Source organism: Cetorhinus maximus, chromosome 2, assembly GCF_964194155.1.
Source record: "Cetorhinus maximus chromosome 2, sCetMax3.hap1.1, whole genome shotgun sequence".
NCBI classification, from domain to species: domain Eukaryota; kingdom Metazoa; phylum Chordata; class Chondrichthyes; order Lamniformes; family Cetorhinidae; genus Cetorhinus; species Cetorhinus maximus.
This window is the reverse complement of record NC_135880.1, coordinates 14,657,439-14,682,146: the sequence shown is the minus strand read 5'-3', so window position 1 is coordinate 14,682,146 and position 24,708 is coordinate 14,657,439. Positions and strand designations below refer to the sequence as shown.

General features: G+C 44.8%; 1 protein-coding gene across 1 annotated transcript in view; it reads left to right on the top strand.

Moving 5' to 3' along the window:
- Positions 1-3,504: 3,504 nt before the first annotated feature.
- aadat (aminoadipate aminotransferase) overlaps positions 3,505-24,708 on the top strand; it is a 104,435-nt gene continuing 83,231 nt past the window's right edge. Inside the window, exons 1-2 of the mRNA XM_078561397.1 lie at positions 3,505-3,591; positions 8,477-8,548. Of these exons, the coding sequence (XP_078417523.1) occupies positions 8,482-8,548 (67 nt within the window). The 5' untranslated portion in view covers positions 3,505-3,591; positions 8,477-8,481. The remainder of the gene's footprint in view (positions 3,592-8,476; positions 8,549-24,708) is intronic.

The following is a 24,708-nucleotide window of genomic DNA, read 5'->3' as shown; positions in this document are numbered from 1 at the left end:
CGAACCAACAAAGGGAAAAGAGAGGACTTAAATTTGTATTATACGGGAATGGATGGGTTAACGTGCGCGGGGAAAAACTTTGGGTATACCGGAGGGAGCGGGAGTACAGTTTTCATGCAACAAAGTTCTAGAGGTGACATTGTCGGTAATCCCAGAGGGAAAAATCATTAGTTAATTTGTGGGCCCATTTATTGAGCAACCATCGGGGAGCGACGGTCGAGGTAAAATTATGGTCCACTGGGGCCACACCTATGTGAATATTGACTGGGGTAGTGACTCATAAGGGAGATATTATGCTGGGGCAGTGTTTCATATTCCCTGGCATGGAAGCAATTTGACCTATCCTTTAAAAAAAGTTCATAACGTGGGCAAGTATCATGAGGGTACTTGGATATCTTTGAGCAATCCACCATCTCATGCTATCGTAATGGACGGTGCTGAGAAAGGGGTAGATTTGTCAAAGTGTCACCAAGGAGGGAATCACTGGGCCTGTCCAGAAGAGATAACGAGACAGAAACTCACTAATTGTGGGTTCAGTACTTATGAAAATTGTTCATTGTCCATTCTGCCTGTTAACAGTCAGTCCTTTTTTACAATATGCCCTTGTGGGACAAACATATTACATAGCCACAGCGGCTATGAGCTATAGCAAAGGATGGAAACAGTGCACTCTGGAAGGACACAATGTGGCCTTTAACAATGTGACCTTAGACCTGGCTATCAGTGGACAAGTTCTGCCTAAGCCAATAATGAGGATGGTAATAAATGAAAACCTCACAGTCCAACGTACCGATATAGACCAAGATCTGCGGAAATATGTTCCTACCGAACTATCACCTATTCCGCACCTGACTGCAGATTGGATGCAAATAGCAGAGGAAGCCAATGAGATAATTCATTAATGGACTAAACATACTAAAATAATTAGAACTCATGCTGATAAAGCAGAGGAACTGTTACGGGACGCTGGGTTCTGGGATAAGTTTTGGAATTGGGGATCTAATGTTCAAATACATCCATGGATCAGGGTTTTATCACATGCTGCTGTAGTTATGATTATATGTGCATTAATACTTGTCACATTCAACGTATATCAGCTTAGAAGGTGGAAAATTGAAATTTTGCACCGATTGAATGTTAGTGCTATATTGAAACAGAAGAAACGATGATCAGTATAAGGACACTGTGTGAAAGTATATTTTATATACGCTTCTCTTTTATATTTTTATATAAGCATATGATATCGTGAATGTAACATACCAATTGGGGGACAATGACAACCTCAGGAGTGGTACACAGAAAGGGAGAATAATGATCCTAAGATAAGTATCTTTGGATCAAAAGGGGGGAGATGTTGGTCAGGGGCTGCAGCCGAGCTGCTGACACAGGCAAAAGCAACTTTTGACCTGAAGTAACCTGAGTCCAGTCACTGGCCTGAGCTGGCTGGAACCAGTTTGATGTAGCCGAGTTTCGTGAAGAACAATGGGAATGTGATAAGACACAAGTCCTTATTTAGAAAAGGAGTAATGAGGTAATGCTACCTAAGTCCTTGGGACAGAGCCAATGAGAAGATGCCACAGACTAGGCAAGCAAGCCTAAACCAACGAGAGAGAGGCAGCACAGCTTGAAAAGATAAGAAAGAGTGGAGGATCTCGGGTGTGGTGCCAGCGAGAACTCCGGAGAACAACCATCGCGGAAGTGGAAGAACCTACGTCAGCAACGTAGAGACGACATCGAAAGAGAGAGAGAACGGAACGCCTGGCCATTGTCAGCTCTCCTTTTTGGGTATTAACTTTCATATTCTGTGACCACTCAGGGAGTGTCAGAGAAACCTAGTGGGTGTGTGTTTAGATCCTAGTTTGGGTATAAGACTGTATAACCTGGTGCAAATTGCATGTCTATATCTAACCAGACATATAAGCTGTATGTATATGATCTAACGACGTGAATCAAGTGAATTTAGAGTTAAGAGAGAATTGACTCTTCTCCTCTTTGTACTTAGCCAACAACCGTTACCGGGGTGACCTCCGTCAACAACCACCACTAACACCAACTAACCAACATACCAACTAACACCCTAATGCTCTGCATTAATTAAATGTTAGCCCAATGCTTTTATGTAGCCTAATGGTGACCCAAATACTTGTATAAATATTAGTATTCTCGTAGTTGAGTTCATTCAGTGAAATGAAAAATCTAACTTCTAGCAAGTTTTTTTGTACATTATGCAATTAAGTGCTTCTCCACTAGATGTCCAGCTGCCACACAACTTGCACTTGTCTGCTGTCTTCAACACAGCAAACTGTCCCGAGGAGCTTTACAAAAAAAGAGAATGAGGCACCAAGCAGGGAGAAGGGTTAAGGAAGACAATCACAGACTAGTTCAAAAGATAGATTTTGAGGAGGCCTTTGAAAGTGAGGGAGAAATGGGACAAAATGGGGAGGCCCCGCTTCAGCTCAGCTGCTGCTGAAACCCTCATCTACGCCTTTGTTACCTCTGGAGTGGACCATTCCAATGTACTCCTGGCTGACCTTCCATTTCATACCCTTCATAAAACTTCAGCCCTTCCGCCATCTTGCTCCTTATGCATTTATAAAAAACATTTCAATATTCTCTTTATGAATGGTTACTTTGTGCGACTTTACTAATACAGCTGATCATGGGTTTATCATATAAAATAAGCATTTTAATCAGCTGTTACAAGCAGGAGGGAGTTTAATTTAGAACAGATCTGATTTTGCAGGGTAGGTGGTGGTACAGTGGTATTGTTGCTGGACCTAGTAATTCAGAGGACTCTGGGGAACTAGGTTCAAATCCTCCTATGGTGGCATTTGAATTATTAAAAAAAAAATTTGGAATTAAAAGTCTAATGATGGCAATGTAAACTGTTGTAAATACCCATGTGGTTCCCCCTATAGGACATTAGCCATTCTCAGAAGGAAATCTACCATCCTTACCTGGTCTGGCCTCCATGTGACTCCAGACCCACAGCAATGTGATTGACTCTTAAATGCCCTCTTAACAAGGGGCAATTAAGGGAATGGACACTAAATGCTGGCCTAGCCAGTGACACCCACATCCCATGATTGAATAATAATATCTCCGCTTGCTACCTATCAGGAAATAGAAAGTTTTTTTTTAAATTTTTGATTTCCCCCTTGATATTCACAGGAGAATGTGAGGGGAGAGGGTTCATGATCTGAAGTTGCTGCAAGTTGGCTGGTGCTGCCCCTAGCATGTTCCCCCTTGCACTCCTCACCACCCTCACTCCACAGGCAAAGCAGGGATGGGTCTGATTATCCAGTGAACGAGTGAAAGAAAACCTTCCAAAAACAAATATTTGGCTCCAAAGATCTACCTGTTTTTAAAAAAAACACCGCCCCACATTTGCTCCACCCAAGTCTCTCTGCCCCCATGCAGATCGCAAATGGGTAAATGCGGAGCCTGGGTGTCCAGTTACACTCGTGACTGGGGGGGTGGCTGTAAAGCATCGCTCGCCCGCTTGGAGCGTAGTGGCGGCGGAGTGTGGATCCGCCAGCGCTGAGACCTTGGCTGGCAGCAAACCGAAAGCGGGGTCGGGACCGAGTGCAGGTGAACGCTCAGGGGGCGGGCAGCGAGTTAAATGTCTCTTTGCAACGTTGTGGGGGGGAAACTCGTCACCTTCAGTGGCCGATTGCCGACCGAAGGGACTTTCCTGGTGTCTTGCCAGTGTGTGTGATTGACAACTGAGCAGACCAGTAACCAGCAGCGCCAACCAGATCCTCAAAGCAAGTAGGGGCTTGTTTGTGGTTGGAGGGTTGGAGTGTGGAGAGGATTCATCCCTCCCACTGCCCAAGTCAGGACTTTTTTTTTCTGGCTGCCACTGAAAAGCACTTCCACTTTGAACTGGCAGTGCATTGGGAAGCCAAAGAAAATAATCAACCTCACACCCTGGGTCGCAGCTCACCCTTTTGGCCAGGGCAGAGCCCCCACTGTTCATTAAGGTCATCTGCTTTCCTGAAAGCATTTTGTCCTATTTCTAAATGCCTCCTTGTTCTGTGTGCAGACGGTTCAAAGATCTGCCCCATGTGGACGTATCTTTGATAAGGAATTGCAGTATCGATAATTCTGAGGTTGGGTGTTTTGGTAGAAAGAATAAGAGGTTGCATACTCCTCAGAAAATGAATGGAGGGGGTGGGGGGGGGGGAAGGTAGAGGAGTCAAAGGGTCCTTCCTCCTTCCCCTTAGACAGTCCCTCAGGGATTGAGGATGATTTGCTTCGGTTCCGGTTTGATGGGTTCCGAGGTGGTTGCTGAGTCCAGTGCAGATTCTGCAGACTTTGCCACATGCAGGGCAGGTGGAGCTCGAAGGGTTGGGTAGATGAGGTGTTTGGAGGTCGGTGCACCCTCTCCAAAGCCTCGACTTCGTCTCTGCACTTTCCTGACAAAGCCTCACCTCCTTGCTGAGTGAACCTTCTCCATTTAGCTCAGTCACGAACCAGGGTCTGCCGTGAGTTGCTGGGGATGTTTCATCTCTTCAGGGAGGCTTTGAGGACATCGCTGAAGCGTTTCCGCTACGCTCCCGGGAGTCTCCTGCCGTGAGCAAGTTCTGAGTAGAGCGGTTGTTTTGGGAGTCCGGTGTCAGGCACACCAATGACATGTCCTGTCCAGCGAAGCTGGTGTCTGAGTGATTAGCGTCTCAATGTTGGACATGTTGGCCTGGGAGAGGACTATGCTGTTGGGCCACCTTGCTTGCCACTGGACTTGCAAAGGTACCGCTGATGGTACTTCTTCAGTGCTTTCAGGTGCCCGCTGTAGATTTGAGTGTGACCCTCGGCTCCCTGAAGCATATAGGAGCACAGAGATTTCTGTTGCCTGGTAAACCATGATCTTAGTCTAAGGTCGGTCAAGGGGTACAGATACATAATTCACAATTATGGCCATGCAGGATAACAAGATCTTAAATGAAGCAAAGATCTAGAATTAATTTCCAATAAATTAAGTAGAGAATTTCAGAGAAACATCTTCAGTCAGTAGTTAGAATTTGGAACTCCCTACCACAAGGAATTGTTGGAGCAAATAGGATTTGGTGCCTTTCAAATAAAGAAAGACTTGCGTCTCTTAAGCGTCTTTCATAACCTCAGGATGTCTGAAATTGCTTTACTTCAAATGAAGTATTTTTGAAGTGTAGTCACTGTTGTAATGTAGGAAACGTGGCAGATAATTTGTTTACAGCAAGCTCCTGCAAGCAGCAACATGATAATGACCACAATTTTTATTTGTGATGTTAATTAAGGGTTAACTGTTGGCTGTGGCACAAGGGGGAACTCCTCTACGGTATTTGCAATTGTGCCATGGGATCATTTAGATGGAGGAGGAAGCTGGATAAACATATGAAGGAGGAAGGAATAGAACACAGGCCTTCGGAGCAGGAGTAGGCCATTCAACCCTTCAAACCTGTTCCGCCATTCAGTAAGATCATGGCTGACCTGGTTGTGGTCTCAACTCCACTTTGCTGTCTGCCCCCTATAACCCTTGACTCTTTTGTCTATCAAAAATCTATCTAACTCTGCCTTGAATAAATTCAGTGACCCAGCCTCTGCTGCTCTCTGGGGAAGAGAATTCCAGGCTAACAACCCTCTGAGAGAAAAAAATTCCCCTCATTCCGTCTTAAACGGTAGCCTTCTTGTTCTTAAACTGTGTCCCCTGGTGCTCGTCTCTCCCACAAGTTGAAACTTCCTCCCAGTATCTGCCCTATCAATACCCTTCGGCTTCTTTTATGTTTTAAAAGAAGCTTTCGCCGTAGTTGAGATGAAGAGAGGTGGGTGAAGGCTCCTCCAGAGCACCAGCACCAGAATAGACCTGTTTCTGTGCTGTAAATTTTATGTAATTAATTTGCCCACCTCACACTAAACTGCTGGTGTATTGCACCTGGTATGAAAGTGATGGCGGAACCTTGCAAAGTTCCAGTATAACAGGGAGTCCAATCCGATCCCGACTGTTGAAGAAATGGCAGAGACGTTTAACAAATCATTTGTGGAGAGAGAAGCAGAGTTAACGTTTCGAGTCCAACGTGACTCCTCTGCTTTTGGCCTCAAAACGTTAACTCTGTTTCTCTCTCCACAGATGCTGCCAGGCCGCAGAGCTTCTCCAGCGCTTTCTGCCTTTATTTTAGATCTCCAGCATCCGCAGTACTTTGCTTTTTTTAACAAATAATTTGTGCCTGCCTTCACGGTGGAAGACACAACTGACATACCAGAAACAGGGTAACCAAAGGGTTAAAAAATGTGAAACTTAAGGGACGAAATGTGAGCAGGGAACAAGTATTGGAGAAACGTGAGTGCCTAAAATCTGACAGATCCCCGGGACCTGATGGCTTACATCCGAGGATTCTAAAAGAGCTAGCTGCAGGGATAGTGGATACGCTGGCTATAATTTTCCAAAATTTCCTGGATTCTAGAATGGTCTCAGCGGATTGGAAAGGGGGAGGCGGTGACATAGTGGTATTGTCACTGACTAGTATTCCAGCGACCCAGGGAAATGGTCTGGGGACCCGGGTTTGAATCCTACCACTGCAGGTGGAATTCAAAGTCTGATGACAGCAATGAAACCATTGTCGATTGTCGTAAAAACCCATCTGGCTCACTAATGTCCTTTAGGGAGGGAAATCCGCAATTCTTACCCGGTCTGGCCCACGCATGACTCCAGACTCTCAACAATGTGGTTGACTCTTAAATGCCCTCTGAACAAGGGCAATTAGGGATGGGCAATGACCTAGCCAGCGACACCCACATCCCAAATATATATCAACAAATAAAAAAAGCTGTGTCAGCAACTTCTAGGCACTGATGTACAAAACTGCAAATACAATTATAGTTTTAATTAGATAACAGGTTGAAATTATTTTTCTTTCCCATTCAATTTCCTCAGGAGAGAGAAGGGACTTGCATTTGTGTAGCTCCTTTCACAATCTCGGGACGTCCTAATGCATTTTACATCCAATGAAGCGCTTTTGAGGTGTAAACGAGGGAAGGTCCCATGAACAGCTATGTGACAAGGCATAAATGATCTCTTTTAGCGGAGAGTGAAACAGAGTTAATGTTTCAGGTCAGTGACATTTCAGTGGAACTCCTGACGAAAGGTCATTGCCTGAAACATTAACTTTGTGCCTCTCTTCACAGACCTGCTGAGTATTTCCAGCTTTTTCAGTTTTTATTTCAGATTTCCAATATCACATCTGTCATCTGTTTTTGTGACGTTAACTGAGGGATAACTATTGGCCAGGACGCCAGGCAGTCTTTGAATATTTTTAAGGCAGAGCTAGATAGATTCGTGATTAACGAGGGGGGGTGAAAGGTTATCGAGGGTAGGCAGGGGTTGAGGTTACAATCAGATCAGCCAGGATCGTATTGAATGGTGGAGCAGGCTCGAGGGGCCGAGTGGCCTACTCCTGCTCCTAGTTTGTATGTTCGTAGGAAGTACCCTGCTTTTCAAAGTAGTGCCGTGGGATCTTTTATGTCCTACTAACTACCACCCTGACTTAGAACTTTATCACTGTTCTTTCATCATCGCTGGATTAAAAAATGTTTTTATTCATTCACGGGATGTGGGCTTCGCTGGCTAGGCCAGCATTTATTGCCCATCCCTAGTTGCCCTTGAGAAGGTGGTGGTGAGCTGCCTTCTTGAACCCCTGCAGTCCATGTGGTGTAGGTGCACCCACGGTGCAGTGAATGAATAATTTTATACAACAAAACATAAATTTTGTACCACAAGGAGTAGTTGAGGCGAATAACATAGATTTATTTAAGGGTAAACTAGATAAATACACGAGGAAGAAAGAAATTAAAGGTTATGTAATGGGGTTAAATGAATTGGAGTGGAAGGAATGGCACAGGCCTGTGAGGCTGTATGGTCTATTTCTGTGCTGTAAGTACTGTGAACTGGTTTCGAGGCCTGAGGAGGGGGCTTCAGTTTAACATATCATCTGAAAGATCGCACCTCTGACATTGCTCCCCTTCAGTTCGACACTGAAGTGCTAGCCTAGATTACATGCTGAAGTCCTAGACTGGAGCTTAAACCCCCCATGTGCTTGGAGACGTAAGAGTGTGACAAACTGAGGCACCATCACATTTTTTCACCAACACTGTGCCACTAAGCCAAAATAGAAATTAAAATAGAGACAACCAAATTACATCGAAAAACTCGGAAGATTTTGTATAAAACACATCAAGTTGGCAAATCAAGACTATGTTAATAAAATAAGAAAGGCAGAAAGTATAAAAGTTCTGTTGAAGAGTCATACGGACTGGAAACGTAAACTGTGTTCCTCTCCGCAGATGCTGCCAGACCTGCTGAGTTTTTCCAGGTAGTTTTGTTCTTGTTTTGGATTTCCAGCATCCGCAGTTTTTTGCTTTTATACCAGAAGTATAAAATGTTCATTAAACCATAAATCGTCTTGTTATTGTTTCCTGTGTATTTTTAATTAATGTTTTATTACAGGCATCATGAATTACTTCCGATATATCAATGCGGTCAGTGCAGCTCGGAAAGCATCACCGATCAGAGAGTTGAGTAAGTAAAGGAACAAATCTGTCATTGCTGGTCTTGTACTGCTGTATTTTTAAAAATCCATAGAGATTTAATCACCCCTCCCCTACCCGCCCTTTGCCCACATTGTCGTCCTTGTGTGATCAGCGAGGGAATCTAGTGAAGGGGCTGTACTTTTGTACAAAATTTGACACATGAGGGTAGAAATGACCTACCTTCCATCATGATGTCAGAAGCGGGGATGTTTGCTGATGATTCCACGATGTTCAGCACCAAATCGCAACACCTCAGGTACTGAAGCATGCAACAAGACCTGGACAATATCCAGTCTTGGGCTGATAAGTGACAAGTAACATTCGCACCACACAAGTGTCAGCCAATGACCATCTCCAACGAGAGAGAATCCAACAATCTCCAGTTGGCAGTCAATGGCATTACCATCGCTGAATGCCCAACTATCAACATCCTGGGGGTTACCATTGACCAGAAACTGAACTGGACCAGCCATATAAATACTGTGGTTACAAGAGCAGGTCAGAGGCTGGGAATTCTGCAGAGAGTAACTCAATTCCTGACTCCCCAAAGCCTGTCCACCATCTACAAGGCACAAATCAGAAGCGTTATGGAACACTCTCTATTTGCCTGGATGAGTGCGGCTCCAACAACACTCAAGAAGCTTGACACCATCTGGGACAAAGCAGCCCGTTTGATTGGTATCCCATCCAGCAACTTCAACACTCACTCCCTCCACCGCCAATGCACAGTGGCAAGCAGAGTGTACCATCTGCAAGATGCACTGCAGCAACTCCTCAAGGCTCCTTCAACAGCACCTTCCAAACACGGGCCTATTAATTACCTAACGTTTAGATAGAATTTACGGCACAGCTGGAGTTCAGGGGGCTCTAAGAATCTGCTGCCTCACAGACATGCACCATTGAGCAAACAAAGGGATGGCATAATGATAATTCACACGCCACCCACATACAGTTAACGTGTGCCCACATCACAATGTTCAGTACAAATCCGGTTTCCGTTTTCTTTAGCGCTAGTTTGGCACTGTGCTGGAATCTGATCCCACCTGTAAAACTGCTCTTGCTCCCAGATTGAGTCAATCACACCGCAGTGAGTTCCAGTTATTTTCCCTGGTTTGCAGGCCTTCAAAAGGGCTCTTAAAGTTACCTTGTTTTTTAAGTCGAAGGCCACCAATAGTTTTAAAAGCTTTAATTTTAAAAAAAAATTTACCATAGAACCATAGAAAAGTTACAACGCAGAAAGAGGTCATTCAGCCCATCATGTCTGCACCGGCCAAACGAAGAGACAAAAAAGAAACTAGCCGCTCGTTGTTAACCCCACTTTCCTGCACCTGGTCTGTAGCCTGGCAGGTTACAGCACTTCAGGTGCAGATCTCGGTACCTTTTAAATGAGTTTCAGCCTCAATCACCAACTTAGGCAGTGAATTTCAGACGCACACCACCCTCTGGGTGAAAAAGTTTTTCCTCATGTCCCCTGTAATCCTTCTACCAATCAACTTAAATCTGTGCCCCCTGGTCATTGACCCCTCAGCTAGGGGAAAACAAGTCTTTCCTGTCTACTCTGTCTTGGCCCCATGTAATTTTGAACACTTCAATGAGGTCACCCCTCAGCCTCCTCTGTTCTAAGGAAAACAACCTTTCCTCATAAGTACCATTTTCAAGCTCTGGCAACAGTCAAATCTCCTTTGCGCTCTCTCCAAAGCAATTATGTCCTTCCTGAAATGTGGTGAGCAGAACTGTACACAAAATTCCAGCTGTGGCCTAACCAGCATTTTATACAGTTCCATCATTACATCCCTGCTTTTGTATTCAATACCTTGTCCAGTAAAAGAAAGTGTTAATACCACAGCTGAAGTTATTGCTGAGCATGCCAGACCCCAAAGTGAAGTCTGTCTCACTGATCATAAACCTTTATTTTTTTGTTGTGAAAGCAAGTAGGAAGTGCTACTGACCTCAAAAATATAAAACTCCAGTAACACCTTTAGAATTTTAAAAATCAAAAGATTTATCAAAAAGAAAAAAAAACTGAAGCACACAAGATAAAAGTTACACAGTTAAACAGTCTTACATAACAACCCCAAAAAACATGCGTGGTCAAAAGTACATAAGACCATAAGACATAGGAGCAGAAATTAGGCCAATCGGCCCATCGAGTCTGCTCCGCCATTCAATCATGGCTGATATGTTTCTCAACCCCATTCTTCCGCCTTCTCCCCATAACCTTTGATCCCCTTACCAATCAACAACCTATCTATCTCAGTCTTAAATACACTCAATGACCTGGCCTCCACAGCCTTCTGTGGCAATGAATTCCATAGATTCACCACTCTCTGGCTAAAGAAGTTTCTCCTCATCTCTTTTCCAAAAGGTCTTCCCTTTACTCTGAGGCTGTGCCCTCGGGTCCTAGTCTCTCCTACTAATGGAAACATCTTCCCCACGTCCACTCTATCCAGGCCTTTCAGTATTCTGTAAGTTTCAATCAGATCCCCCCTCATCCTTCTAAACTCCATCGAGTATAGACCCAGAGTCCTCAAACGTTCCTCATATGTTAAGCCTTTCATTCCTGGGATCATTCTCGTGAACTTCCTCTGGACCCTCTCCAGGGCCAGCACATCCTTCCTGAGATACGGGGCCCAAAATTCCTCACAATATTCTAAATGTGGTCTGACCAGAGCCTTATAAAGCCTCAGCAGCACATCCCTGCTTTTATATTATAGTCCTCTCGAAATAAATGCCAACATTGCATTTGCCTTCCTAACTACCGACTCAACCTGCAAGTTAACCTTAAGAGAATTCTGAACTAGGACTCCCAAGTCCCTTTACACTCCAGATTTCTAAATTCTCTCCCCATTTAGAAAATAGTCTATGCCTCTATTCTTCCTACCAAAGTGCATGATCTCACACTTGCCCACGTTGTATTCCATCTGCCACTGCTTTGCCCATTCTCCTAACCTGTCCAAATCCTTCTGCAGCCTCCCCGCCTCCTCAATACTACCTGTCCCTCCACCTATCTTTGTATCATCTGCAAACTTAGCCAGGATGCCCTCAGTTCCTTCATCTAGATCATTAATGTATAAAGTGAAAAGTTGTGGTCCCAACACTGACCCCTGCGGAACTCCACTAGTCACTGGCCGCCATCCTGAGAAGGACCCCCTTATCCCCACTCTCTGCCTCCTGCCAGACAGCCAATCTTCTATCCAAACTAATACCTTGCCTCTAACACCATGGGCTCTTATCTTACTGAGCAGCCTCCTGTGCAGCACCTTGTCAAAGGCCTTCTGGAAGTCCAAGTAGATAACATCCATTGGCTCTCCTTTGTCTAACCTGCTCGTTACCTTCTCAAAGAATTCTAACAGACTTGTCAGGCAATACCTCCCCTTGATGAAACCATGCTGACTTTGCCCTATTTTACGATGCACTTCCAAGTATTCTGAAATCTCATCCTTAATAATGGACTCTAAAATCTTACCAACAACCAAGGTCAGGCTAATCGGCTTGTCATTTCCCGTCTTTTGCATGACTCCCTTCTTAAACAGGGGGGCTACATTAGCGATTTTCCAATCCTCTGGGACCCTCCCTGACTCCAGTGATTCCTGAAAGATCACCACTAACGCCTCCACTATCTCTTCAGCTATCTCCTTCAGAACTCTGGGGTGTAATCCATCTGGTCCAGGTGATTTATCCACCTTCAGACCTTTCAGTTTTCCTAGTACCTTCTCCTTGGTAATGGCCACCATATTCACCTCTGCCCCCCGACTCTCTTGAACTTTGGGGATGTCACTAGTGTCTTCCACTGTGAAGACTGATGCAAAGTACCTATTCAGTTCCTCCGCCATTTCTGTGTTCCCCACTACTACTTCTCCAGCGTCATTTTCCAGCGGCCCAATGTCCACTTTTGCCTCTCTCTTACCCTTTATATATCTAAAAAAACTCTTGCAATCTTCTTTTATATTCCTGGCTGGTTTACCCTCATATTTAATCTTCTCCCTTCTTATTTCTTTTTTAGTTGTCCTCTGTTGGTCTTTGTAGGCTTCCCAATCCCCTGGTTTCCCACTGCTCTTCGCCGCATTGTATGCTTTCTCTTTAGCTTTTATGCTGTCCCTGACTTCCCTTGTCAGCCATGGTTGCCTCATCCTCCCTTTAGTATGCTTCTTCTTCCCAGGGACGAATTTTTGCTGTGTCTTCCAAATTACTCTCAGAATTACTACACAATCAAACTACCTTTTTGGCAACAACCCTTTATAGATTTTAACCATAAAAATCCAGTAAATGTTACCCAAGTCAAGGAATTGATGTCACGTTAATAAAAGTACACCTCATGATTTCTCAGACACTTCCACTCTGATGTAGAATTCCAAAAAAAAACCTTTGTTTACTGTCACTGAGCCAATTTTGCATCCAACTCACCACCTTCTCCTGCATCCCATGGGATTTCACTTTTTCGACCAGTCCCATGTAGAACCTTGTCAAATGCCTTACTAAAATCTGTAGAGACAACACCGCTCCACTGCCCTTATCAATCCTTCTTACTACTTACTCTAAAAATTCTATTAAGTTAGTAAGACACAATCTTCCCTTAACAAAACCATGCTGACTATCCCTGATCAATCTGTGCCTTTCTAAGTCTCCGAATTGATCCCAGGAATTTGCCCACCAATGACGTCAGACTGAGCGGCCTATAATTTTCTGGCCTATCCCTCGCACCCTTTTTAAATATTGGTACAATGTTCGCATACCTCCAGTCCTCTGGGATCCCAACTGTACCTAGTGAGGATTGGAAAATGTTCCTCAGAGCATCCACTATTTCTTCCCCGGCTTCCTTTAACAACCTGGGATACAATCCATCGGGTCCTGATGATTTATATACCTCCAGGGATGTCAATCTTTCCAATACTTCCTCTCTCATTATGCTTATTTTATCTAATATTTCACACCCCTCCTCTTTAACTAGAATGTCTGCATCATCCCTCTCCTTAGTAAAGACAGTGACAAAGTACTCATTGAGAACCCTGCCCACATCTTCAGCATCAACACACAAGTTACCATGTACATCTCTGATAGGCCCGACTCTTTCCTTAGTTATACTCTTGCTCTTAATGTACTGGTAAAACATATTTGGGTTTTCTTTGATTTTACTTGCCAATATTTTTTCGTATTCTCTCTTTGCTTTCCTAATTTCCCTTTTTATTTCACCCCTGTGCTTTCTACACTCCCCTGGGCTTCCTACAGTGTTAAGCTTTTTGAACTGTCATAAGCTTTCTTTTTTCTGCCTAATCTTTATGCTTCTGGATAACCGGGGGTTCTAGATTTGGCAGTACCGCCCTGTTTCTTTGTGGGGACATGTAAACACTGTGCCTGTAGAACCTCGCTTTTGAATGCGTCCCACTGATTTGACACCGTTCTCCCTTCTAATAGCTGTACCCAGTCCACCTAGATCATAAGACCATAAGACATAGGAGCAGAAATTAGGCCATTCGGCCCATCGAGTCTGCTCCGCCATTCAATCATGGCTGATAAGTTTCTCAACCCCATTCTCCCGCCTTCTCCCCGTAACCTTTGATCCCCTTACCAATCAACAACCTATCTATCTCGGTCTAAAATACACTCAATGACCTGGCCTCCACAGCCTTCTGTGGCAATGAATTCCATAGATTCACCACTCTCTGGCTAAAGAAGTTTCTCCTCATCTCTGTTCTAAAAGGTCTTCCCTTTACTCTGAGGCTATGCCCTCGGGTCCTAGTCTCTCCTACTAATGGAAACATCTTCCCCACATCCACTCTATCCAGGCCTTTCAGTATTCTGTAAGTTTCAATCAGATCCCCCCTCATCCTTCTAAACTCCATCGAGTATAGACCCAGAGTCCTCAAACGTTCCTCATATGTTAAGCCTTTCATTCCTGGGATCATTCTCGTGAACCTCCTCTGGACCCTCTCCAGGGCCAGCACATCCTTCCTGAGATACGGGGCCCAAAATTCCTCACAATATTCTAAATGTGGTCTGACCAGAGCTTTATAAAGCCTCAGCAGCACATCCCTGCTTTTATATTCTAGTCCTCTCGAAATAAATGCCAACATTGCATTTGCCTTCCTAACTACCGACTCAACCTGCAAGTTAACCTTAAGAGAATCCTGGACTAGGACTCCCAAGTCCCTTTGCACTCCAGATTTCTAAATTCTCTCCCCATTTAGAAAATAGTCTATGCCTCTATTCTTCCTACCAAAGTGCACGACCTCACACTTCCCCACATTGTATTCCATCTGCCACTTCTTTGCCCATTCTCCTAACCTGTCTAAATCCTTCTGCAGCCTCCCCGCCTCCTCAATACTACCTGTCCCTCCACCTATCTTTGTATCATCTGCAAACTTAGCCAGAATGCCCTCAGTTCCTTCATCTAGATCATTAATGTATAAAGTGAAAAGTTGTGGTCCCAACACTGACCCTTGCGGAACTCCACTAGTCACCGGCCACCATCCTGAGAAGGACCCCCTTATCCCCACTCTCTAGCTCCTGCCAGACAGCCAATCTTCTACCCATGCTAGTACCTTGCCTCTAACACCATGGGCTCTTATCTTACTGAGCAGCCTCCTGTGCGGCACCTTGTCAAAGGCCTTCTGGAAGTCCAAGTAGATAACATCCATTGGCTCTCCTTTGTCTAATCTACTCGTTACCTCCTCAAAGAATTCTAACAGATTTGTCAGGCATGACCTCCCCTTGATGAAACCATGCTGACTTTGCCCTATTTTACGATGCACTTCCAAGTATTCTGGAATCTCATCCTTAATAATGGATTCTAAAATCTTATCAACGACCGAGGTCAGGCTAATCGGCCTGTAATTTCCCGTCTTTTGCCTCACTCCCTTCTTAAATAGAGGGGTTACATTAGCGATTTTCCAGTCCTCTGGGACCCTCCCTGACTCCAGTGATTCCTGAAAGATCACCACTAACGCCTCCACTATCTCTTCAGCTATCTCCTTCAGAACTCTAGGGTGTAATCCATCTGGTCCAGGTGATTTATCCACCTTCAGACCTTTCAGTTGTCCTAGCACCTTCTCCTTGGTAATGGCCACCATACTCACCTCTGCCCCTCGACTCTCTTGAACTTTGGGGATGTTACTCGTGTCTTCCACTGTGAAGACTGACGCAAAGTACCTATTCAGTTCCTCCGCCATTTCTTTGTTCCCCACTACTACTTCTCCAGCGTCATTTTCCAGCAGCCCAATGTCCACTTTTGCTTCTCTCTTACCCTTTATATATCTAAAAAAACTCTTGCAATCTTCTTTTATATTACTGGCTAGTTTACCCTCATATTTAATCTTCTCCCTCCTTATTTCTTTTTTAGTTGTCCTCTGTTGGTCTTTGTAGGCTTCCCAATCCCCTGGTTTCCCACTGCTCTTCACCACATTGTATGCTTTCTCTTTAGCTTTTATGCTGTCCCTGACTTCCCTTGTCAGCCATGGTTGCCTCGTCCTCCCTTTAGTATGCTGCTTCTTCCCAGGGATGAATTTTTGCTGTGTCACCCAAATTACTCCCAGAAACTCCTGCCATTGCTGTTCCACTGTCTTTCCTGCTAGGCTCATCTCCCAGTCAATTCTGGCCAGCTCCTCCCTCATGCCTCTGTATTTGCTTTTATTCGACTGTAATACCATTACATCTGATTCCAGCTTTTTCCTCTCAAATTGCAGGGTAAATTCTATCATACTATGGTCACTTCCTCCTAAGGGTTCCTTCACCTTAAGCTCCCTTATCAAATCTGCCTCATTACATATCACTAAATCTAGAATTGCCTGTTCCCTAGTGGGCTCCACCACAAGCTGCTCCAAAAAGCCATCTCGTAGACATTCCACAAATTCCTTTTCTTGGGATCCACTACCAACCTGATTTTCCCAGTCTACCTGCATATTGAAATCCCCCATGATCACTGTAACCTTGCCTTTCTTACACGCCTTTTCTATCTCCTGGTGTATCTTGTGCCCCACATCCTGACTACTGTACGGAGGCCTGTACGTAACTCCCATTATGGTTTTTTTACCTTTGCGGTTCCTCAACTCTACCCACACAGATTCTATATTATCTGACCCTATGTCATTTCTTGCTATCGATTTAATTTCATTTCTTACTAACAAAGCAACCCCACCCCCTCACTTTCGCCAGTTCCCCTCTCGGCTTTGTAAAATTTGTCTTCCCCCAATTTAGAACTTTTACTCCTGTTCCATCTTTGTCCTTTTCCATAATGATGCTAAATCTAACTGGATTATGGTCACCATCTCCAAAATGGTCCCCCACTGCTACTTCATCCACTTGCCCACTTTCATTTCCTAAGATTAAATCTCGAATTGCGGCCCCTCTCATTGGGTTTGTTACATGTTGGCTGAAAAAGTTCACTTGAAAGTAGTTCGAGAATTTTGTGCCCTCTTTGCCCTTCACACTGTTCGTGTTCCAATTGACATTAAAGTCGTTGAAGTCCCCAACTATTACTGCTCTATTGTTTTTGCACTCAGAAATTTGCCTACATATTTGCTCTTCTAACTCCCTTCCACTATTTAGGGGCTTTTAGTACAATCCTAGCAGTGTGGCTGCCCCTTTTTTATTTCTGATCTCAACCCATATGGCCTGATTTGATGCTCCGTTTAGCATATCATCCCTCCTCACGGCTGTAATTGATTCTTTAACCAATAATGTTACACCCCCACCTTTTTTATCCCCCTCGCTAACCTGCCTGAAAACTCTATATCAGGGATGTGGAGCTGCCATTTTTGCCCTTTAAGCCACGTTTCCATTATAGCAATGATATCATGTTGCCATGTATTTATCTGTGCTGTCAGCTGTACTCCCTGTATTTATATATGTGCCTTTTCGACACTGCCAAATTCCTGTGCTGTACACTTTTTAATCTGTTCTTCTTCTGCCTTTCAATGTCACTCACTAATTCTCCATCTCCTGTTCCCTGCTCTGAATTTCACAGGTTCCCAGCCCCCTACCAATCTAGTTTAACCACCTTAACCCCCGCCACCCAGCCACCCACAACAGCACCAGCAAAACTCCTTGCGAGGATACTCGTCCCAGGTGTAGACCATCAGACTTCCGCAGCTCCCACCTGCCCCCGAACTGGTCCCAATGCCACAGCTAAAGAGTGTCAGCTATGGCCCTGTATGAAGCACTCGCCTCTGAATCCAATGGTTGCAGGTTCAAGTCCCACTTCCGAGGCTTGAGCACAAAAACCAAAGCTGATGCCCCAGGTTTGCAGAGTTGGCTGAATTTTGAGTGAAATCGCATGAAGGAGTGCTGCAGTGTTGGAGGTGCCGTGTTTTGGATGTGACATTAAACTGGGGGCCTGCCTGCTCTCAGGGGAGTGAGTTACCTCCGCTGTTCTGGTAAATATTTATCCCTGAATTAACTTTGCTAAAACAGGTTATCTCATCATTATCACATTGCTGTTTCTGGGAGCTTGCTGTGCGCAAATTGGCTGCGGCATTTTGTGCATTGTGTCAGTGACTACACTTCAGAAAAAAAGTACTTAATTGGATGTTGTGAAAGGTGCGATAGAAATGTGAGTCTTTCCTTCTAATTGACTAGTGTACACCAATATAACCAGCAAAAGGTTTTATATAGTTTCTTAAAGTCATTTTCAGTTGTTTAAAATGAATTTACTCATTGTGGATTGTGGACTAGTTACTCTGTGTCCCGCTGAGACGGCACGAAAAAGGAAAAACATCTAAAAGAAATGTGTTTCTCTTCCATATTCTCTTGTTTAAATTAGTTTATTTTTTTAAATGGACATATGGCTGGACTGATAAAATGGCCATTGCTTGACCACGTGATGGGAGTCCTGGAAGTTTCTGAGCATTTTAAAAATGGACAAAGGTTAACACATCAAACCCCTGGAATGTAACACCACCTTGCATTGTATAAACATTCCAGCCAAGCCAACACAAAGTAGATGAGACGTCCACACCAGCCAACTGTGAACAAAGGCAGAGCTATTTGTGACTCCTCATCTCCAACATTGTGTTAATAGTGTTAGGAAATAGAGATAGTTTAAGTAAGTTATGTGTGTATTTCGTTGCGTTAAGAATAAGGTATATCTTTAAGTTTAAGTTCTGTTTATATTTTTTTCTATTTGTGGGTTAAATGGTGAAACCTGGGATCTATTTCCATTTTTGAGTAGAGACAGCCTAAAGCTCTGTTTCTATACCTGCATTTCTAACGAGTCTTATGGCTCTAGAAGAGAAGTTAAAGCAAGCACGAGTAGAAAACGAGGTCCCGAGAGGGAACACGCACACACACACACTCGCACACACACGCTCGCACACGCACACGCGCGCTCACGCTGCCAAACAGGAACAGGAGCAGGTCCCAAGAAGACCGTCCAATCAACCGAAGGACAGGATCCCGGCAAAGGACCTGTTAAGTGAAGTTAAGAGTGAGGAGCAGAGGAAGGTTTCAAGCTTCAAACTTAAAGATACGAAAGCTGCAGGAAGCAGATTGAAAGCCATTATAGGCGTGTGAGAAGTCGGAAGGTCCAAAGAGACAGCCGAAGGTCTGGAACTCTTTACTACGGGCATGTGAGGCAGTGGTGTACTGTTGACTGTTGAGTTAGTGAGAGAGAGTGCATGGAAGACAGCTTGAATACACGTGGTGACCCAGGGGTGAGGAACATCAGAAGGAGAGTTTGAAACCCTGGAGGCGGACCCTTGCAGAAGGCACCTGAGAGAAAGCATCGGTTTGGGAGAAGATTCCAAAGCGAGTTCTTGGAAAGTGGAGATTGGAAACCCTCGTGTGAAAGACGGAGTTCAGTGAGACTGGTTGGCTCACAGTGTGACAAGCGTCTGGGGGAGTTGATGAGAGATCCATAGCATCCGGTTGAGGCGGCATCTGTCACTTGGTTTCAGAGTGTGGTGTGTCTGACCACAGGTCACCTATTGGTTTACATGGACTGTGTACTTACTGTGAACATTAAAGTGTAAGATAGCTTTTGTAACTTGTGTTATCTTTACAAATCTGTAAATATCTGTAAAGGTATAGTTGTGGGTGAAGGAGTAATGCAATATAGTTCACCTGTTCTTGTTTAATAACTGTTTTGTTCTTTCGTTAAAAGTTCATTAGCTGACTCCTGTGACTCTGTTCAGTAGGTACTCTGCACGTTTCTAAACAAAAAAATAAAAGTTAGGATCTATCAAGCTGGGTTCCACCCTGAGATCAGACTTGTCCAGCAGTAACATCAACTGGGATCATAACAATAGTTCTAAAGTTACCTGTTCAAAACCCAGTGGGTTTTAACAAAGGGCCTCGTTAGCTGAAAAGCTCAACAGGAAACACCCTGTCACATGACCGGGACTTGAGTTGTTTGAATTGCTTTAGCTATACAGCTTTTGGGTTTTATCGTCAGTCGCTGTTTAACCTCAGAAGAGAACCAGGACTGCAGGCTAGCAGCCTGCCTCTGTCTGCCATGTTCCATCAAAAGTAGCAGCAGAACCAGAGCCCTGTCCAGGTTTAAAATTGTCTGGCCCTCATCTACACTTTTTTTTTACTGGAACATCTGAACTTCTGTACCAGTGCCTACTGTAAGATTGATTCACTTCTACATGCTTCTCCCATTGTAGAAGTCAGCGCTACTGTAAAAGTGGATCACCCAGTATCAAGTTCAGCCTGCTAACTTCTCTGAAGGAATACCCCATTGGACTTTTTGATTCTGGACTCCGGACTCACATGAAGCCATAATTCTTTTTCTTGTCTGAGGTCTTGGACCTGATCCCCTTTCTTTCCCTTGTCCCTCTTTTATTGTATGGATGCAAAAGTGGGGGACATTGCAAACACACTTCCCACATTTTTTTGAGTGTGTAAAATAAACTACCCCTCTGATTTTACCCTATCTCGAGTTTGCTGTGGGCTTATTAATAGAGGATTGGATCACTCCAAAACTGAAGGGTCGGGGAAAATAAGCCGCCACTTATAAAGGAGGGAAATCAAAGATTTTTTTTAAAATCGCCTCTCTATGTGTGGACGTGTAGTGAGTGGAGAAATCAGGGTTATTCTAAATTAAACCCCCCCTCCTGTCCATAATAGAAATTGGGAGCTCAAATCTGGGATCAACCCAATTTCAACATGACCAAGTTAAGAGATGAATCAAATTTGATGCAAAAAAAAAGCCAATTGGAAACTCAGGGCAGAATCTTGCCCTTGGCGTGCGGGCTCGGTGGGCAGGGGCGGGCAGGAAGCTGACCACTGCCCGCGATCGGGCCCGGAAGACCATTTCACGCTGGCCGGGCCAATGAAGGCGGGTGGAGGGAGGAGTGTGAGCCGAGCGAGCGCACTACATAATCTCCCTGAGACAGAGAGCTGCCTGAAGGAGATGAACTGATTTCGGATAAAAAAATTAAAGACCTTTATAAATGTTATGAAACACATCCCCTCATGTGACTCTGTCGCATGAGCAGGGACATGTTTTTAATTCAATTTTTGTGTGGTTTTTTTTTTATTAGCTTTAGGAAACCTCATCCCGCCCGTAGATGAGGTTTCTTAAAAAAATGTAAAGGCCGCTTGGCCTTTCTGATTTCCCGTCAACCATTAGGTTGGACGGGCAGTGTAAATTTGAATTTAATTTACTCTTTAATGGCCTTACTTAATATGCCTTTTAATTGTTGGCGGTCGCTCTGCCGACCACGGCGCCAAACGAAATATCGCGGGACTGCGCAATGACCTCGGGGCGCTCGCCCAATGTCATCGTGCATCTTTTTGCACTCAGCCGGGTGGTGCGCGCGCACGCCCGCCGAGCTTAATTTTCTGCCCTGAGAGTAAAACTCGGTGGCTGGAACAAATTTTAAAACACAAGTAACTTACCACAGGAAATTCTTTCAATCAGAGAGGGAATTACAATAAGAGATGGAGAGGAGACAGAGGGAATTAGCTATATCACAGGGAAATGACTTGGTGAGGTCCCAAGCACTGTGCCCCGAGAAGCCAGAACAGGCCAGAGAGGCCGGGCAACCCTTACAGTTTCAGCAAAACTCCGCAGTGTGGCAGAAGGCTGAAAAAAGTTCAGAGGCCCTGCAGGGGGCGAAAGAACCCATCAGGGATAAGGTGGCTCAGGAAAAGCTACCTGGATTTTAAAAGGCTGAGAGTAGGAAAGTAAAATTAAAAGAGGTCCAGAAAAGACCCCTAGAATCTGAAATAGATTCACCAAGTTTCCCAGAATTAAATAGGAACCAGAGAAGCCCTAGAGCAGGGAAAGAAATAGTGAGGGAGATGCCTCACATAGCCAAAGAGCCTGAAAGAAAACTGGTTATTAAGCCTGGAAAGGGAAAGGTTAAGGGCTTGCCTGAAGTATGGCTGCAGAATCCTCCTTTCTGGTGTAGTGGTATTTCCACTGGTCTAATAATCCAGAGGCCTAGGGTAATGCTCTGGGGACACGGGTTCGAATCCCACCATGGCAGATGATGAAATTTGAATTCAATAAAGATCTCAAATCAAAACTAGAATGATGACCATGAAAACATTGTTGATTGTCGTAAAAACCCATCTGGTTCACTAATCTCCTCTAGCAATGTGGTTGACTCTTAACTGCCCTCTGAAATGGCCTCACAAGCCACCCAGTTGTACTAAGCCGCTACAAAGTTAAAAGGAATGAAACCGAACAGACCACCCGGCATCGACCTAGGCACTGGAAGTGACAACAGCAAATTCAGCCCTGTCGACCCTGCAAAGTCCTCCTTACTAACATCTGGGGGCTAGTGCCAGAATTGGGAGAGCCAGACATAGTCATACTCATGGAATGAGTATGAGAACCCACCCCCACTAGAGCTGTACTTTGAATATCCTGTCTTGCATTCTTAATTAGCACTTTTCTCAGACAAAGACCACCACCTTCAACACCTCTTTGACCCTTTTGTCTCTGACATCTTTTGATTATCTGCTCACACCACACCCTCAATGTGTCTCTTCCCCCCCACCCACCTTAAACCAATTTATATTTCTCCCTTGTTGAAACTATGCTTCAGTTCTGCTGAAGGGCCATGAGGGCTCGAAACGTTGACTGATTTCTTCTCCGCCGATGCTGCCAGACTTGCTGAGTTTTTCCAGGTAATTCTGTTTTTATTTTGTTTTGGATTTCCAGCATCCGCAGTAGCTTTTAGCTTTTTGTTTTTATCTCATGGAATCTTACCTTACGGATCATGTCCCAGACACCACCATCACCATCCCTGGGTATGTCCTGTCCCAACGGCAGGACAGACCCAGCAGAGGTGGCGGCACAGTCAGGAGGGAGGGAGTTGCCCTGGGAGTCCTCAACATCGATTCCGGACCCCATGGAGTCTCATGGCACCAGCCCAAACATGGGCAAGGAAACCTCCTGCTGATTACCACATACCAGCGCCCCCCTCAGCTGATTAATTATCCATGTTGAACATGGAGAAAGCACTGAGGGTGGCAAGGGTGCAGAAGGTACTCTGGGTGGAGGACTTCACTGTCCATCACCAAAAGTGGCTCAACAGTACCGCTACTAACTGAGCTGGCCGAGTCCTAAAGGACATAGCTGCTGGACTGGGTCTGCGGCAGGAGGTGAGGGAACCAATGAGAGGAAAAAACATGCTTGACCTCATCCTCACCAACCTGCCTGCCACAGATGCATCTGTCCATGACATATCAGTAGGAGTGAACATCGCACAGTTGTTGTCTCATCTCCACATTGAGGATACCCTCCATTGTGTTGTTTGGCACTACCACCGTGCTAAATGGGATAGATTTCGAACAGATACAGCAACTCAAGACTGGGCAACTGAGGCGCTGTGGGCCATCAGCAGCAGCAGAATTGTACTTGAACATAATCTGTGACCTCATGGCCCAGCATGTCCCCCACCCTAACATTACCACCAAGCCAGGGGATCAACCCTTGTTCAATGAAGAGTGCAGGAGGGCATGCCAGGAGCAGCACCAGGCATACCTAAAAATGGGGTGTTGACCTGGTGAAGCTATGACACAAGACTACTTGTGTGCCAAACAGCATGAGCAGCAAGTGAGAAACAGAGCTCAGCAATTTCACAACCAACGGATCAGATCTAAGCTGTGCAGTCCTGCCACATCCCGTCGTGAATGATGGTGGACAATTAAACAACACCCTGGAGGAGGAGGCTCCGCAAATATCCCCATCCTCGATGCTGGGGGAGCCCAGCACATCAGTGCAAAAGATAAGGCTGAAGCACTTGCTACAATCTTCAGCCAGAAGTGCCGAGTGGATGATCCATCTAAGCCTCCTCCAGAGGTCGCCAGCATCAGGTGCTAACAGGACATTTAGAAAATATCAACAGGATTAGACAAAGTCAGCATGGATTTATGAAAGGTAAATCATGTTTGACAAACCAACTGGAGTTTTTTGAGGATGTAACTAGCAGAATAAATAAGAGAGAACCAGTGGATGTGGTGTATTTGGATTTTCAGAAAGCTTTTGATAAAGTCCCACATAAGAGGTTAGTTTGAAAAATCAAAGCAAATGGGATTGAGAGTAATATATTGGCATGGATTGAGAATTGATTAACAGACAGCAAACAGGGAGCACGAATAAATGGGTCCTTTTCGGAATGGCAGGTGGTGACTAGTGGGGAACCACAGGGATCAGTGCTTGGGCCCCAGCGAATAGCAATATATACCAATGATTTGGATGAGGGAGCCAAATGTAATATTTCCAAGTTTACTGACAACACAAAACTAGGTGGGAATGTGAGTGGTGAGGAGGATGTAAAGAGGCTTCAAGGCGATTTAGACAAGTTGAGTGAGTGGGCAAATAGATGGCAGATACAGCATAACGTGGATAAGTGTGAAGTTATCCGCTTTGATAGCAAAGACAAAATGGCAGAGTATTATTTAAATGGTGATTGATTGGGAAATGTTGATGTACAAAGGGACCTGGGTGTCCTTGTACACCAATCACTGAAAGCAAGCATGCAGGTACAGCAAGCAGTTAAGAAGGCAAGTGGTATGTTGGCCTTCATTGCGAGAGGACTTGAGTACAGGAGCAAAGATGTCTTACTGCAGCTGTACAGGGCCTTGGTGAGACCACACCTGGAGTATTGTGTGCAATTTTGGTCTCCTTACCTAAGAGAGGATATATTTGCCATAGAGGGAGTGCAGCGAAGGTTCACCAGACTGATTCCTGGGATGGCA